The sequence below is a fragment of the Saimiri boliviensis genome, chromosome X, assembly GCF_048565385.1.
Source record: "Saimiri boliviensis isolate mSaiBol1 chromosome X, mSaiBol1.pri, whole genome shotgun sequence".
Lineage (NCBI taxonomy): Eukaryota > Metazoa > Chordata > Mammalia > Primates > Cebidae > Saimiri > Saimiri boliviensis.
The window spans coordinates 85168972-85186668 of NC_133470.1; the positions used below are offsets into that span (position 1 = coordinate 85168972).

The 17697-nt window shown below is 48.7% G+C and overlaps 1 protein-coding gene and 1 non-coding gene across 2 annotated transcripts; both read right to left on the reverse strand.

Moving 5' to 3' along the window:
• Positions 1-369: 369 nt before the first annotated feature.
• Positions 370-471, reverse strand: LOC120361967 (small nucleolar RNA U13). Its single transcript, XR_005577991.1, has one exon. It is a non-coding gene; the product is annotated as a small nucleolar RNA U13 (small nucleolar RNA).
• A 1464-nt stretch (positions 472-1935) lies between these two features.
• On the reverse strand, positions 1936-17457 carry ZNF275 (zinc finger protein 275). The gene is made up of 4 exons (XM_003943865.4): positions 17340-17457; positions 14953-15029; positions 6167-6268; positions 1936-5179 (listed from the first exon to the last, which is right to left on the reverse strand). The coding sequence occupies exons 2-4, from the start codon at positions 14981-14983 to the stop codon at positions 4044-4046; spliced, it is 1269 nt and encodes a 422-aa protein (XP_003943914.1). The 5' UTR covers positions 14984-15029; positions 17340-17457; the 3' UTR covers positions 1936-4043.
• Between the last annotated feature and the right edge of the window lie 240 nt (positions 17458-17697).

The window sequence follows — 17697 nt, forward strand, 5'->3', positions numbered from 1 at the left end:
TCAGGTGTTCAGTTCTGGTTGAATTAATGTGGCCTAGAAGGGGGGTGGCAAATCATATGGTACGCAACACGGCCACAACCCAGGGCTGCAGGTAAGACAGGCGCGCCCAGTTCTAGCAAAAAATCAAGCACATGGAATGCAACATCACGCGAGACAGATGCCCACTCCAATTGGGTAGGGCCTATTCTGGAAATGCCAGAGTTGAGTGACACAGCTAATGGACATAGCTCATCGTACTAAGCAGCAAAAATGGTAAGCGATTACTTTCTTGTGAAAATTTTCACAAGTATTCGAAATTCTGATAAAAGCAATGGAGGGTTTCTTTTTTCAAATGGTAGGAAAAGAATGTATTTCTTTTTTCTTTTTCCATGTCAGACAAGTCATCTGCCGACATAGTAACGAGGTTTGAAGGAGGCACATCTCACACATGTGTTGAAACCCCACTGTCACGTGTATGAACTACAAAAGGATTGGGAAAAGAACAAATTCCCTCACAATAGGAATACATGGGATTAGAAAGAAAACTGTAATGAGGTAGATGCATGAACGCACAGACGAGGATATGCAACAGGAAGCTGGGTGACGTTTTACATCTGACATAGCAGTACACCTAGAGTGTCCAAAGAAATCCAGCCCCAAGTTACCAGAGGCAAAAAAATGAACTCGGCAAATTACAGGACACATGTTAAAGCCACAGACTGTGTTGAAAGAGAACATGGATTTCACCGCAAACGTCATGAACAGCTGCTCTGTCAACCTTGATGGCAAAGACGAGATCTTTAGTGTTAACTGTAAAAGAGGATTTGTTTGAGAGAAAATTATAGAACCGAAGATGGGAAAGAGTCAACGAGGGCAGGAAGGGATGCCAAGATGCCGCGTCCCAGCTGAGAGCAGTGACGACTTTATGCTATCTTCTGAGTTAATGCTGCATCTAGGTTTCAATGGGATCTTTCATAAAACCCAGCAAATGATGAACGAACAGGGAAGACATGGCAAAGTAATTCTAGGTAAAGATGCCAGACTTGCCCCTGGTAGAGGTTAACCTTTATCAAATGACAGCTGTACAAAACACATCCTAACAGCTTGGAAAGAGAAAACGGATCCGAGAAGAAAGTAGTGATTTCAGTCACAGATTCACAATTACTGCAGGAACTGAGGCCCACAGGGCAAAAGGAATCACTATGGGCAAAAGGAATCACTATGTAACAAGTGCTTTTGGCTCCTCTCCAACCTGGGGGTCAGGGTGGAGATGTTGCGGAGTGCCACTGTGGGGGCCTGGATCCATGTGAGAGGACCTTCTGGCCAAGGTCACAGGGGTCACTGTAGGACCTTGCTTCCCAGGATGGGGGCCTGAGAGGCCCCTCCAAGTTGTGTCTGCTAGGAAGCTCTGCCTTGGTGGGCCCACGAGGGCACACTTCCTTGCCAGGCCCTCCTAGTGTCCCTGTGCCCAGCCACAGCCGCTGGGAAGTCACACCACAGCCCTGGTGTGGCTGGCTTTTATCTGTGGCTACTGTGGGCCACTGGAGGGGCAGGCTCCTTGTCAGCCCTTGCTGCTGTTCCTCTTGGGGCAGGCCACTGGAATTAGCAGTTGAGCCCCAGGAGGACCAGCTTCTACTTCAATGCCACATAGGCTGTCAGAAGAGTACCACTGTCCTCCAAACCTCTGCTTTAGTGCTCCTCCTGGGCATGGCTATTTTAAGTCATAGCCCAGGCCAGTGCTGCCAGTTTCTATCAGCATGACGTGCAGGCCATTGGAGGGGCAGGGTTCTGCTTGGAGCCTCTGCTCTGTTGCCCTAGCTTAGGCGTGGCTGCAGGAAGGGACACCAGAACGCATGGGTGAATTTTCCCCCAGCTGCCCAAAGCGGAAGCCTATGAACCAATCTCTCTCTAGTTCTAGAGTCACTGGCTGAAAGGAGGATGTGGTACAGGCAAGTCTTCCTGTGTCCAAGGAGATGTCTCTTGGGTAGATCTGCTGCTCAGTCACAGAATCCACTCCGAGCACTGCCAAGTCTCCCGGGAACTCCAAGGACGGCTGGGCTGCTTTTGGATCACCCCATTGATCTAGGTGAGGCCAAGCCCAGCTGTTGCTGGCAGGATCTACATTGATGAACAGTCACGGAGTTCTGGCGAGTCTGTGATGGGAGCAGTTCCAGCGTGCCACAGCGGCTAGGCTGGATAGTCAAGTGGTACCCACTGACAGATACGGAGTCTGCATCTCGGGTGAGGAAAGAGCCTGCTTCTCTGGCCCATTTCCATCGAGCCTGCCCACCTGGTGTACTCACCTTCCGATGGGCAGGAGTTTCAGCTTTTTGTTTGTAATTAAAATTCTAGAAAAAATGTCATCATATCTAGCTACAGAAGCAATGAAAATTATGAGTGAGTGGACAAAAACGTAGAAATTAAAAGCTTGGATATGTGAAACTTAAGAGCTTTCACGACAAAAACATAATAAAACTGCTACAAAGAGCAAAGCAATAAAACTGGAAAAGGGAACATTACCATCAATACAGAAAGAACTGCTATGCAAAGTTAATATATCCAAAGGTCACTTGATGACTAGTCAAAGGAGATGAATGAACAATTTGCATGCCAAAAAACAGAAACAGTATTTAAGTCATTGCATAAGAGGAAAAAGATGAGATCGGTGGTCAGGAGGCCTGGGGTCTATTTCCAGTTCTGGAACTGACAAGCCACAGAATGACAGCAATAACTATGACAATGACAGCAGATGGCCTTCACTGAGTGTGTACCTCCGTTCCAGTCTGGTGGTCTTGGCACTCTGCAGGGACGATGGCAGTCCCAGTCGTCGTGATAACCTTCGGAGGTATGTGCTGTGATCACCCCCATTTTACAGAGCTAGAAACAGAAGGCTAGAGAAGTACCATCTAGACCTGATACCAGGAAAGGCTCTTGTTTCCAAAAGGAGGCGTCACCCTGCACTTGAGTCTTTGAGATGCATCTCTTCTTAGGGGCATGCTCTCAACTATTTTATTTTGAACAAAATAGTGCTGCTTGAGGACAAGACCCATTAGTTCAAAACAACCCCAATCGATGCTACTTTTGGATATTTATAGGGGACACCAAATTGAAATGGTTGAAGAAAAAAAGACACAGACATTTAACCCAGAGTCAGTAACTACTACCAGGTGTTTGGCCTCACAATGACATTTTGGATGTTTGAAAAGCAAAGCCATTTAAAGGTTGTCTGAAAAAGCACCACCTTAAGTGGGTATGTTTCAGAGTCACAGCACAGATGAAAAAACGACAAGATCAATCGTCCTAATGTTCTGTGAATATGGTCTTATGACTTGGGAGAAAATTTCCAATGAGAACCTCACGTAGGGACTGTCACTGAGCTATTGCGCAGAACTCGGATGGAAGCGATGGGATGTTTTCAAACTGTCTGATGACTCAAACAGGGATCCCATGCTAGCGAAGACAGTGAGGAGTCAGAGCCAAATGATTTCGTGAAAGGGAGGGTGGCAAAACGGGGCATTTTCTAAATTAATATATTATGTTATATATGTGATTTACAATATGTATGTATAACTAAATTAATAAATTAAATATTTTAAGACATTTGAGTGTTCTATTTACATCCCTAAAAATTTATAAATTCAAGTAGGCAAAAAAAAAAAAAACCAAAAAAAACCGTGAGGGCAACTTGTCTTCAGGAAGCTGGGATCACATTATAAGGAACAGCTTTGTGTGTTTCTCTGGGTCGGGAGGGGGGGCGCTTGGAGTCGACGACCTCTAAGCCCCTCCCAACCCCACATCCAGATTTGTCCTTTCTCATTCTTGGATTCAAGGCATGTGGACTGAAATACCTTGATGGTATTTCCTACCAGTTAAACTAGCCAAGCTAAGTTAAATGGTACAAGCTACTCTCGATGGGCATAATGTACACTTATAAATTGCTGGTGGCAGTGGAAATCGGTCTCAACCTTTCGGAAGACAAAATATATAAGCGCTACAAAACTGTTCATCTCCTTTGACTCTGCCATCCCCCTCTGGGGACCCTGTCCCTGTTCCGCAGGGTGTTTCTACTCGTGGTGGGTCGGCTGATGCTTCTGCAGCGCCGAGCGCCTCTTGAAGACGCGGCCACACTGATTGCATTCGCAGCGTCGTGCACCGCTGTGGATCCGCCGGTGGCGACTGAGGCCGGAGCTCCTGCGGAAGGCCTTGCCGCACTTGTCGCACTCGTAGGGTTTCAGTCCGCTGTGTATGCGCCGGTGCTTGATGAGGTCGGAGGGCCCGCGGAAGGCCTTGCCACAGTCGCCGCACGCATAGGGCCGCTCGCCGCTGTGGATGCGCGCGTGCTCCAGAAGGCTGGAGCTCTGGCGGAAGGCCTTGCCACACTGGCCGCAAGCGTAGGGCTTCTCGCCCGTGTGGATCCGCCGGTGCTTGGTGAGCTCCGAGCTCCTTCGGAAGAGCTTGCCGCAGTGGGGACAGCCGTATGGCTTAGCCCCACTGTGGATGCGCTGGTGCTCGGCCAGCCCGCTGACCCCTCGGAAGGACTTGCCGCAGTCGTCGCAGTCGAAGGGCAGGTGGCCGGTGTGCATGCGCTGGTGCTTGAGAAGCTCCTGGCGATCCAGGAAATCCCTGCTGCACGCCTTGCAGGCAAAAGGCTTTTCCGAAGTGTGAAGTTTCTGATGCTGGAAGAAGTGGGTGTTGACTTTGAAGGACCGCCCGCACTCCTCACAATCAAAGGGCTTGTCTCTGCTGTGGACCCTCAGATGCTGACTGAGGCCTGCGTTCTTCTTAAACCGCTTCCCGCACTCCTCGCACTCGAAGGGCTTGGCCTCCCTCTCCATCTGCTCCCTCTTCTCCGTGGCATTCTCCAGGGCCCTACTGGGGCCGGGCCGGGGCTCCGCAGCTACGTGGCTCTTCCTGTGCTCGTTGAACTCCACCACCCCCTTAAAGACCTTACCGCAATCACCACATTCCCAGCCCTTCTCCTCACTGTGGACTCTCTGGTGCTGGACAAGCAGGACTTTAAGCCGGAAGGTGTCCCCACACTCTTTACAAGCAAAATGATGCTCTATGGGCAGATTCTGTGGGCTCCCTCTCTTCCTGTCAGAGTCTCCGTGCTGTTTGACTTCAGGACTGGGGTCACTGGCCCTTGGGGAGCTTGTGGATGCCATCTCCTGTGGCTGGTGTCGGGTAGCGGAGGTGCTTTCTGAAACGATAAACACATGGCCTTCCCTTTGTCAATAATCCTTTTCTTTCCGAGACAGCCGCTGAGCACAGGGCCAGGTCCTGGAAGTCACCAGAAGCAAGGACTGCAGAAGCCAGGGGCAGAGGGGCCTCATTCTGGACACTATAACAGTGATCACACTTCCCTGAAACCTAACCAAAACACCCCAAGAGCCCAGTTAATCCTCTCAAACCTAACCTCCTAACCCAAGAGCTCAGCTAGCCCCCAAACCTAACCTCAGCCCCAAGAGTTCAGCTGGAATTCCCAAACATAACCTGAATCTCCAAAGGGCTCTGCTGATCCTCTCAACCCTAACCTCACTGTCAAGAGCTCAGCTGGGCCCCAAACCCTAACTAGAACCCCAAAAGCCAAGCTGAGACCTCCCAAACCTAACCTCAACCCCAGGAGCTCAGCTGGGATCCTAACTTTAACCCGAATGCCCAGAGAGCCCAGCTGATCCTCTCAACCGTAACCTCAACCCTAGGTGCTCAAATGGGCCCGTCCATGCCTAACCTCAACCTCAAAAGTTCAGCTGGGCCCCCTACTCCTAACCTCAAACCCAGGAGCTCAGATGGCCTCACCAACCCGAACCCGAACCCCCCGGGAGTGCAGCTGATCCTGTCAACCCTAACCTCAACCCCAAGAGCTCAGCTGGGCTCCCCAGCCCCAACCCAAACCCCTGAGAGCTAAGCTGATTCTCTTAACTCTAACCTCAAGCCCAAGAGCTCAGCAGGGTCCCCAAACCCTAACTTCAATCTCAAAAGCTCATCTGGGCCCCCCAACCATAACTTCAACCCCAAGAGCTCAGCTGTGCCCCTAACTCTAACTCTAAATCTCTGAGAGGCCAGCTGATCCTCTGAACCTTAACCTCAACTCCAAGAGCTCAGCTGGGCCCCCCAACCCTAACCCAAACCCCACTGCAATTCAGTTGGGCCTCCCCCGATTTTCTCACATTTCTTTTTCACTCACCAGAGTACTTAGTTGGATCTGTGCTGGGCGATGGGTCTGATACCAACAGCACTTGTCCCTGTGCCAGATGAGGGACCAAGGCAGGGTTCAAAACAGGAACACCTGCTCATGGAAAAGGAGACTGGTTATGGTGACAGCCAGAGGTGACATGAGAATAGTGGAGGAGCACGAACAAGGCCTTTGAAGGGTTACCCCCTTCACTCTTCAAAGACCAGGCTGGCCGTAACCTTAGGCAAGTCATTCATTCAGTTCAAAGGTGTTTCCCAAGGGCAGGTGCCTTCCAGGAGCTTGAGGAAGGCAGGCTCTGAGCCCACTTGGGGGAGGCTCCTGTGGAGTATCATCAAGTGCCCACTCTGACGAGGTGATCCTGACCCTGCTTTCTCCCTGTCCACCCCCTCAGTGCTCACACATTGAACTTCATGCTCTTCCCCGACACCAGAACGTTCAAAACTCCCAAATCTGACTCCCAACAGTCTCTCCTAAAAACTCCTCCCCACTGCATACATGCAGACCCCTAATTGGTGAACAAGACCTTGATCACATCAACCTTTCTCCCAAGTAAACTCAAATCAAATGGCCATGCAGTTTGCATAATCTGTGCATTAAAAAGAAAAGAGTATTCTACATTACAGTGGCAGCGTTCTAATTTCTTTCCCAATGAAAGACTGAGAGGGGTTCTTTCCATGGCCACCCTGAGGAGGTGATCCTCACCCTGGTGGGGGAGCTGATGCTACTCTGACATATCAGGTGTGGCAGACTCATTCTGTTTCCCCAAAACTCAGGGAGACGGTGAGCTTCTGTGGGAGTAGCCATGTGCCCCCTGTCCCACTCTAAGCAGGTAGTGAATTTGAGGAAGGGCTGGGGCATCCTTACCCACAGAGGTCACGTTCCCATAATATGCCAGCACCCTCTGCTCAGGGTCCCTCCTCAACCACTCCCTTGTGGTGAGGTACCACACCACATCATCAAATGTCACCAAATCCTGAAAGAATTCCCAGGGCTAATCATTCTTTCCATCTATTTTAGAATGAGGCAGGGGCAGTGCCACTAATGCCAGGGACAAGAGGTGAGAGTCTAGAGTGGGTGTCTCTTGCTAACACGGACGTCTAACCGCAGCTCCAAGAAGTCCTAGAAAGAGAACCTGATGAAGAACTAGGATCCCTGGGCCATGGCCTTGGCCTCTCTTGTCTTCCCAAGGGACCTCCGTTCAATCACTTTCCTGGATGGAAACTCAGCTCCCCCACCTGGATGATGGGAACTCCAAGCCCAGTGGACATCCAATCCTTGGCAGCCTCCAGAAGAGAAGCAGTGGGAGGGCAGGAAGGCAGCAGCTGGGGTTCATACTCTGCTGTGTGTCATGCTGGGGCAAAAGACAGAGGTCGAGGCCAGATTCAGGGAGCAGTGACAGAATCCCAAGCGAGGCAGAGGGAAGCACAGGCTCACCTGGGCCTCTGGCGTCTCAAGAAGGACTGCCAGGACCTGGTTTCCTGGGGCTCCATCCTGGGGAAGGGCAAGACCTTGGGGAGTAGGTGGACCTAAAGAAAGTGAAAAAAGCCATGAGTGACAACAGCCCTGTTTCTGAGTCCCCTGGGATGACACTGGTGATTTCCTTTTCTGAGCTTGTTGAGTCTTCTCTCATGTGCTGGCTCAATGACAAGCCAGGGCATGGAGATGCCTGAGAAAACACACCTTGAACAGTGGGGGAAAGCAGACTGGCAAAGAATGAACAGAGGCAGGCTAGAGGGAGCCAAGACAAGACCAGCTGATGCCAGCCCAGGCATAGCCAGGAGAAGACAGATCTAGACAGAGAGCCAATGGCAGGGAGACTGGCAAGCCTAGAAGAAGTCCATGCTGAGACTGCACAGGAAGGAGGCACATGAAGATCATCAGAAGAGATAACCAGGAAATGAGAGACCATTTCCAACTTTGTAGAGGTAACAAAAAACTAGATCAGGATGCCGGAGGGAACGGGGGCTTCTAGATCAGCAGTGAGGCCCTTAAAAGCCACAGCCTACTGAAACAAGGAGCCTGGTGACAGCGAGACGGGTACACATGACAGCAGTTCTCTAATGCATTCAACCAAATGAAAAGTTCAACAAAACAGGTGGAAAAATAAGCCTCAAAGGAAAGATCTTCAAACACTAAATTGTTAAATAAAAGTTGAACTATTTGTACAAATTACCTTCTTCTTCCAAATTCACCAACATCCACGCATCACAGGCCTCCCACTTCAGTGAGTTCAAAGAAACAGCTACACGGATCCTGTTCTGATGACAATTCAATTCAACTCATAATTCAGTAAAAAGGAAGGCGTTTTACACTGGCTCAAGGCCCACAAAATCCAGCTACTCCAGAAAGACTTTTATACAAAATTAAAGATGTTATGTTAAAAAGAATGGACAGAAACTTCCACTTTTGGCTGTGATGGAGTAACAAGGAACATATTTCACATCCTGCCATAAATTAGTAGAGAAATGGAGAAAATGTATGTGAAACAATTTTCAGACACTAGACAGCAAGAAGCACACAATTATGAGCCCCAAGAGAAGAGAAACAGATGACGGGAGCCCTATGATTGCCCCAGCTTTCTGCCCGGAGGCAATTTCCAGATAGGGATTGTGTGTTTGGTGGTGGGGGGGGGGGGCGAGAACCAAACAGAGCTCAGTGGCTTCGCCAAGTTGAGGAGACACAGGCCAGCATTCAGAGCAGCTGAGGGAGCTGGAAGTTGCAGAGCAGAGTTCCAGAAAGGAGTTAGTTACGCAGAAAAAAAGAGCTTCAAAAAATCTGTATAAGCCTCCCCTTGAGTCTTTCCTGACTACTAGGCCATGCGTGTATAGAGTGAAACTCTAAAAGCCCAGGAAAAGAGTGACCAGGAAGCTGTAAGCTGAACAATTTTCAGGGCACACAAAGGTAGGGAGACATTCAAGATTTGACCAATCAGTATAGAGAGTCCTCCGTGACCACCTGGGACACGCAGTAGAGAATCCAGAGGGGTCATGCCTCAGTAGTAGGGCTGATCTATTCCCAGAGCCAAAGCTACACAAGATCTGTCTCAAAGAAAGCTTAAAAATAGGCCTCAAGGGGATCAAACTGATCCACAAATAACTATCACCCCAAATCCAGACACTCAACAATATAATCTTTATAATATCCAATATCCAATCAGAAAGTACTGAAATGCCCAAAAGCACAGAAATGTGACCTATGGCAAGGAGAATAACCAGTTAATAGAAACACACAGAAATGACCAGTGATGACTGACAGATAAGGATAACAGTGAGTTTAACGACATATAAGCGTTAAAAGAAAAACAGGAATATAGGGAGAGTAACAGAGGATTCAAAAAGAACCAAATGGAACTTCTGGAGGTGAGAACTACAATATTTAAAGTGAAAATTTTACTAGATGTGATTAACAGCAGATGAGATACCACACACAAAAATTAGAGAACTTGAAGACACAGCAATAGAAATTAGCTCAAATGAAGCTTTTAAAAACGAACAGTATCTCAATAACCTGGGGTAATAGAAAGTGGTCTAACACCTACATAACTGGAACCTGAGAAGGTGAGGAAATGGGGGGAGGGATAAAGAATACAGCTAAAGAAATAATGGCTGGATCGTTTTCCAAATTTGATGAAAACTGTAAGCTCACACATCCAAGAAACTCAATCAACCCCTAGCAAGACTTTAAAAGACCCATAATAATCAGACTGCTGAAAAACCAGTGATAAAGGAAGTCTTCAAGTAGAGAGAAACAAAGAGTAATTGCTAACTTCTCATCAGAGTGTGCAAACCAGAAAACCAATGTATGACATTTTTAAAGTGCTGAAAGAAAAAAACAAACCTGTCAACTTAGAATTCTATATTCAAGGAAAATTTCCTTTCAAAATGAAGGCGAAACAAAATTTGTTTTCAGACAAAAGCTGAGAGAATTCATCACTGGCAGATCTGTACTACAGGAAATACTGAAGGAAATCTTTCAGGTGGAAGGAGAATAGTAGTAGGTGGTAAGATGGATCTACACAAAGGCATGAAGAACACCAGGAATGTCAATATTTGGGGAAATGCAAAACGCTTTTACCCACCTCACTTTTAAATCTTTAAAAAATAATTAATCATCTAAAGCAAAAATACTAATAAGGTAGTGTGGGGCTCATACCAGCAGTAGAAGTAAAACATATGATTGGGTGTTCTGGCAAGTCCTCCGAGACTCTGATACATGCTAATAAGCCAACAGCAGAGATCAAATATGTACTAACAATAATCTGAAAGAAGAAAGGTAAAGAAAAAGAGGGGAAAAAAGAATGGAAGGGGCAAATGAAAACAAACAGCAAGATGGCAAACTTAAACCCAACCACGTGAATAATTAAGGTAAGTATAAATGGACTAAACGCTCTGATCAAAAGACAGAGATTTTCAGGCTGTAATAAAAAGAAGGCATACTGTCTACAAGAAACTTGAAACATAAAGACACAGATAGGTTAAAAGTAAACGGATGGAGAATGGAAAACATAATACTAGAACCAACAGAAAGACTCTGAAAAATCCCAATGTCACAAAAAAAGTGGCAGAAAGAATAAATGACAAATGTGGCTAAGAGCTCTGGAGACACTACCGAAGACTCCTAGAACTCAGCAGGAAGAAAACTGGAGGGTTTCAATATAAACCAACAGGTGCCAACGTAGGATGACGTGCTACAGATGACAAAAATGTGAATCCTTCATAGATGATACAGGCAGACATAGTAACTCTCCCTTGAAAACCCAAAGAAGGTAAAGGAAGGGGAGGAGATGGCTAAGTATACATTTGTATTTTAAGAGAGAAAAGGAAAAGACTTGTTGCTATAATAAACACATCTCAATGTGTATGTGACCACATGGGGTTGGAGTGGGGGAAGAGTCTAGGTCTAGAAAGATCTGCTTTCTTTTTCTGCAATCTGAGAATTTTTAGTAACCAAGCTGAATTTTGTTGGTATCAGAAAAGGACAACAATTGTAAAATATTTTGGTTTTAAAAGACTTTGGGTAATAAAGATGCTCAGCATGTGAGAGGACAAGGGCTGAGGCCAAGGAGTCAATGGGAAACAGCCGTTCTGCTTGGGTCAAAAGACCAGCATTTCCTGGGATGCTCACATGGCAAGGCAAGTGCAGGGGAGGGCTGGCAGGAATCTGTGGGCAGTCCACGAAGGGCAATGACCAGAAAGCCTAGAGACAGGCCCATGGGGTTGTGACTTCTGGGCTCCTCCTTGCAAGCTATCAGCACCTAGGAAGTGTTGGCAGAAGGCCTCATCCAGCCCGAGTCCAAGGCAGCCCCATTCCCATCTTTAACAGGCTGCCTGGCACAGGGGCTTCCCCGGTGAGTTTGTGTTCATCCTCAGGTGCTCAGCAGCCATGCCCTCCTGGGCAGGGCCCTGATGCTCTGCTAGATTCCTCTAGTATACATTCGATGTCTGATTTGACTTTGGCTTCCAGTACAAAATGAAATGGTCATGAATTACTTATACAAGTCATTTTTTAAGAAATTTCCTTCTAATCGACATTGACGTTTGGCTGCCAAATGGACTGGAGAGGGGGGTATTGTGGATACACCTTCTGAGAAAGAGGAGCTGTTAGAGACCTCTTCTTGTTGACCTCAGGCCAGAGACCTAAGAACTTAAACTTCCAACAAGGCCCTGGCGCAGCCCACCAATACCATATCTTGCCTTGCCACATCTCAGTGATATCCAGACACGCTGGCCTTCATTCAGTCCTAGATAGGCCAAGGCTGTGGCCTTCAAGGCCTCTGAAACTGCTGAGAGTACCATAAGCTTCTCATGGGTGGCTCCTGAGAATTTGGGCTTCAACGCTACTCTTATTTTTCTGAGACAGGGTCTGGCTCTGTCACCCAGGCTAGAGTGTAGTGGTGCCATCACAGCTCACTGTAGCCTCGACCTCCTAAGCTCAAGTGACCCTCCCGCCTCAGCCTCCTAAGTAGCTGGGACTACAGCTGCGTGCCACCATGCCCAGCTAATTTTTTAAATTAAAACAGAAATTGTAGAGATGGAGTCTCACTATGCTGCCTAGACTGGTCTTGAACTTCTGGGCTCAAGCCATCTTCTCACCTGAACCTCTAAGTGCTGGGATGACAGGTGTGAGCCACTGTGCCTGGCCCATGTCAGGCCTCAACTCTAATGTCACCTCTGTAGAATGCCTTTAGTGAAGGCATTCTAGTCCCCATCATAGTCTACTCGGAACACTTCTGCTGACTAAAACATGACCCAATGAAACTGCTTGTTTCTAACTGACAGTCTCTGGGAGAAACGGAGCTCTAACAGTGTAGGGGCTTTCTCATTCTTGGTTACTTCTGAGTCCCCAGTGTCTGCAGCAGCTCCTGGCTCTGATAAATTGTAGGGTGACTGAATCAATGTGTGTGGGGAGGGGCATGTTCAATGGAGCAGGCACTACACGTGTTTGGAGCCATGCATCTCCCTTCCTGTAACTCACTTATCACAGCCTGTGGTTATTACCGCCTCCATTCACAGAGAAGGAAACCAGGGCTCCAAGAGGTTAACTTGCTTAATATCCAGCTCCCAAGATTTGAGACTTTTTGAACCACACCAGAGAAGAGCAAAATAATATTCAACCTATAATATCACACCACAGCCAGAAGACAGACTGGGGGTGAGGCTTAGTGCATCTAGGTCTAATGATACATATGGATGTTTGGGGGCTGCCTTTAAACCATCCTGTTAACATGCCCTCACTGTGCAAAGGAGACACATTATTCCTCTCTCTCTGCCCCTCCATCTCTCTCTCTCTCTCTCTCTCTCTCACACACACACACACACACTTCTCCCAAGCCAACCATGTTTAATCGAGCGAATTCTCCTGAAGTGTTCCATTTAATCGAGCAAATCCTACTGAAGTGTTTTTACTTAATTGGCATGATTAACTGTTGAAATCCTGGAGCCACAACCCCCAAATGAATTGTTAATTATCCTTTCCTATGCAGAAACAGAAGTGGCCCTTCCTGAAACAGTTCACCCAGGGGACTTAGCCTGAGAGCACTTTAGCTCTCAGTGGCTGTGTGATCACCACCCACAGTGACAGAGCTCCTGGACACATGGAGATCATTTAACAGGTGCTCATAAAAATGGAAGGAAAGAAGTGGGCCCTGCTCCCACAAAAGGAAACAAAACTCTGCATAATTAATCAATCAAGTATATCAGGTAAAAGAGCTTTAGAAGTGAAGGAAGATCATTTTTAAAAAGGTAACGTATTAATCCCTACTGCAGTTCAGAATAAAAGTATCATCAATCCTAGAGACAATTGGATCATCTAGGATCCATGTCGCACAACTGTTCTATTTTAAAATGGTGGAACTAATCAGGAAAAGAAGCTGGATGCTGTTGCAAAAGTGACAAATGCAGGTGTCCACTGCCTTCTGACAGTGGATCTTGGGGAATCAAGGTCAAAGCAATTCCAGATGGAACATGAAAATCATTGTAATGCACACCCGATGGACCACACAGGGTAATGCTGACCTTGAACATAAGGCACTTTCACTCACAGCATAAAAGCATGCCCCGAATCTTGTAGGGTGCACAACTAAATACAACTGGGAAATATGAAAACTCGAAGAAATACTATGGGAAAACACATTTCCAATCCTTAATGTAAACAGTATTACTTGCCTTCTTTCAATGGGATCTGAAGATAGTCTAAAGACTATAAACTCCCAGAAAGCAAAGGCCCTGTCAAGGTCAGCTGTGAATTGCACACTGGACCTAGGCAAGCACCATTACACTGAAGCTGTTTAACAAACATCTGCTAGAATAAATGGAAAATAATGATGTCAATGTCAACCTATTGCCTGATAATTTCAAAAATCATGCTTTTTAAAACACGAGAGCTCACGTGAGTGAACAAATCTTCCTGCTAACATGGGTTAGATCACAATGTAAATTTTAATCAACTTATTTACATTTTTACTGCATGGAAGTAGAAAACACTAAGAGACCCAAAATAATCATTTCACTTTGATGTGGAAGAACAGAAATGAAGAGTTGAATTCAACAGACAAAAAAACAACCCACGCCACAAAATGTAGTAATAATCAGGTGTTTTCTGGTTGCCTTTGGATTAAGGACACCCCTGCCCCGCTGCCAGATGTCTGGCTACTGGCTAAAGGTAGCTTCTGAACCTAAAGATCAGCGTTTAACTGATTTTTTCACGCAAATAGCCGAGCAACATTCTCTAACAGGTGCGCTGTCCTTCCCTGGGCGGGGGAAAGGTAGCAAGGGCACCCAAATAAAGCCCATCCGGAAGGTTCCAGAAGCTTCCAAGAGGTGCCAGAAACACCTGGACTCTCTGAAGCATCTAAATAAAGACCTGGAGCACAATGTCCTCAGGCCTTAAAGCCTGAGCTTACCCAGAAGACAACAGGTGGCTTGTGTTCAGTTCAGTTCCAGGCAAGAGCAGATATACTCCAAAGGGTGTTTTCAAAGGTTTCCACTCACAAGAGATCCAGTTCAGGTGGATGCCTTCAGCTGTCTCTCCCATCCAAAAGAGAGACTAGATTCCAAATTCTCTTTCCTGAATGTCTTTTCTCCTGTGAGCTGTAGTGCGTGGATTGAGAGAACTGTCTCTGGGCAGACAGTTCAGCAACACTGGCATAGATGAAAATATAAGTGCTTCTGGAACCAAAATGATACTCCTCACCATGTTGTAACCCTACCCATAGGGTCTTCTGGTAGCATGCCCAGCGTCAAGGCCAGCAGACAGTACACATCAACACCCAGACTTACCCAAAAGAGACACACACGAATGACTCATCATGGCTCAGAGCTACTCCAAGGGATCAGCCTGGCAGGTAAGGCCCCACCTGTTGGATTGCAATAATTCAGGTGAACAGAAGCTGACCTGTGTGCACCTCCCAGGAACCTGTCCCCCACATTTTGGGGGATGTACTGAACTGGGCCAGATACTGGGTTCAACTGAATATACACCACCAAGATCTGGATCCACCCTAGCCAGGCCAGGATGCAACTCCTGAGCCAAGCCCTGGGCCACGCCGAGCCTGGCCTTCATGTTCTTTCCACTTGGCAGGCCAGGAGGCGTAAGCGAAGGCCCCATGTGGGCCCACTCCGTCCCGTCCCATGCAAACAGGCTGCTACTCGAATCCTGAAGGGCCTAAAGAGAGGGTATCTCACTAGGAAAGTCTGTCTCTCTTGGGGTATTTGTGTCTGTGTGTGCCTTTTTCTGTATGTGTGGGTGGGAAGGCATCTGTTTCCTCTCTCACTTTGCCTGGGCACCTGTCTCTTTCTGTTTAGGTTTCTATCTTATTTCCTTTCTATAAAAAGCCAGAAGGTAGACCAGAAAGGGATTTTGTAGTGTTTGTTGTACTTAATTGAGGAAAGCTTTGTGTACTTAATTGAGGAAAGCATCTTACTAAAAATCAAAATAAATTGTAAGTATAGCTTCCTTTAGGTAACACTGCCTGGATACAAAGGATTTGAAATTGGGGGTGAGGTGGGATGCTATGCAAATTGCAAGGAGCTCAGGGCCATCCAAGGAGCCTAGGCAGGTTTGGGTAAGGGCTGGACCATTGAGTGAGAAAGTTGGTTTGGAGTTCACTAAGAACTCATGTGGCAGAGTAGCAGGTTTGGGAGAGACCAAGGAATCTGCATTTTTCAACAAGCATCCAGGAGATTATGACGCAGAGTTCCACCTCCTTAACACTGGCCTGTCTAGAATCTGGAGGTTCCCAAATTCTCCAACTCTCAAAATCTGTCATTGACAGGATTCCTTCCCAGGAGCCTCCTGAAATGGGAGCCCACTATCTGCAAGTCTGTGCTGATCAGAAGAGAGTTCACACATTCTAGTAGATTTCCAAGGGGTCCCTCACAGACAGAAGGCTAAAAATCACCACTCAGTAGGGTTCTATATATAAAACCCGCAGTGTGTGGCCCAGTTCAGTACATCTCCCAAGCAACATTTTGGGGGGATGTACTGAACTGAGCCAGACACTGTGCAAGTGGCTTCTACTTGAAGGCCCAGTGTTGCGGGGTGGGGGTCGGGGTTGGGGTGGGGCTGGGGAAGGACTGAGGCAGCATTAGTACCTAGGAGAGGTGCTGTTCCAGCAATCCCATCTGAAAATCTCTTGTAAAGGAAAAATGTCGGGCTGAGGTTGAAGAGGAAATGTTTCATTGACCAAGAAGACTGGAGGGGGCAGCATGCCCAGCTAGGCCAAGGCTGGCTGGAGGGCTTCGGTTGGAACAGGGTGGCAGGGTGGGACCTCTGGGAAGAGGGCCAGGAATTGGGGGGGAGGTTGTTTGAAAGGGACCATGGGCTTTGGGCAGCAGACGAGTGGGGTGTGTGTGTGTGGAAAAGACATGTAATTAATCACCCAAATATAGACTGGTGGAGCCAGCAAAGGAGTTTAAGAGGGCGGAGGCACTGGAGCAGGAGATGGCGGCCCCCAGTAGGGCAAGAGAAAAAGACTGGTTCAGACAGAGGGCCTTGAGCTCAGCTCACCGCCCCCTCTCCCCTCCTTCCCCTCAGCTCTCTCTCTAGGCTACCTATCCGCCCCCATCCTCCCCACCAAGCTGAGGCTTAACATCACCCCCGCCCCTTCAAAAGGAAAGGAGGGACTCCCTAGTGGGAACTGTTCCCACCCAGCGCCCGGACTGCGGCTCAGCCCCTCCCCCAGACCGATGAAAAGTCCTTTAAGCTCCCCACTACAACGCTCCCTCTCAATGGGGCTTCTAGGTGCTAGGGGCGGGGGTCCTCTCTCTCCGCCCCTGAGCGGTTCCCAACCCCTAGCGTCCCCCAAAGAGCAGAGCAGGCCTCCGCACTTTCGCTATTCCCACCCGGGACCGCCGCCCCCCGCCCGCCTCGGGAAGGCCTTCGGGCCTCTTCGTACCAGTCATCCGGGACCCGTTCCCAGCTCTGGCCGGCCCAAGGCCAAGCAGCTCTCCAACCGCCCAGAGACGCTCCCTCCCTCCACCGTGCACTCTTCCGCGGCCCGCACAGTCACTCCAGCCCCGCACACGGTCCTGCGCGCCCTGCACATCCTCTCGCGGCCCCGCACGCTCATTCAGGCCCGCACGTCCTCTGGCCGCCCTCACGATCACCAGGACCCTGCGCCCAGTCCCGCGCTCCCCGCACATACTCCCGTGGCCCGCACACTCACCCAAGCCGGCGGCGGCCGTCGCGCGGCCCTCGGCGGAGCGGCGCTGGGGCGGCCCAGGCAGGCCTGGCGTGGCAGGAAGCGCCACGGAGAAGCCCGTGCCCGGCAGAGCCTAACAGCCCCGCAGCGCGTTTCCGGAGCCGCGAGCGCAGCCGGGGGTTCTGTGGAAGCGAGGCCCCGCCCCCGCCCCAGTTTCGGCCTCGATTGGCCCAGAAAGGGGGCGGGGAAGGAAAGGGGCGGGGTTAGGGCGGGGCGAACTGGGCGGGCCAGTCTGATCCGCCTGCCGGGGAGCGGCGCGGGCGGGCTAGAGGCTTGGGTGGAGGCGGGGAGGAGTGGAATGAGCGTGCAGATGAATGAATGA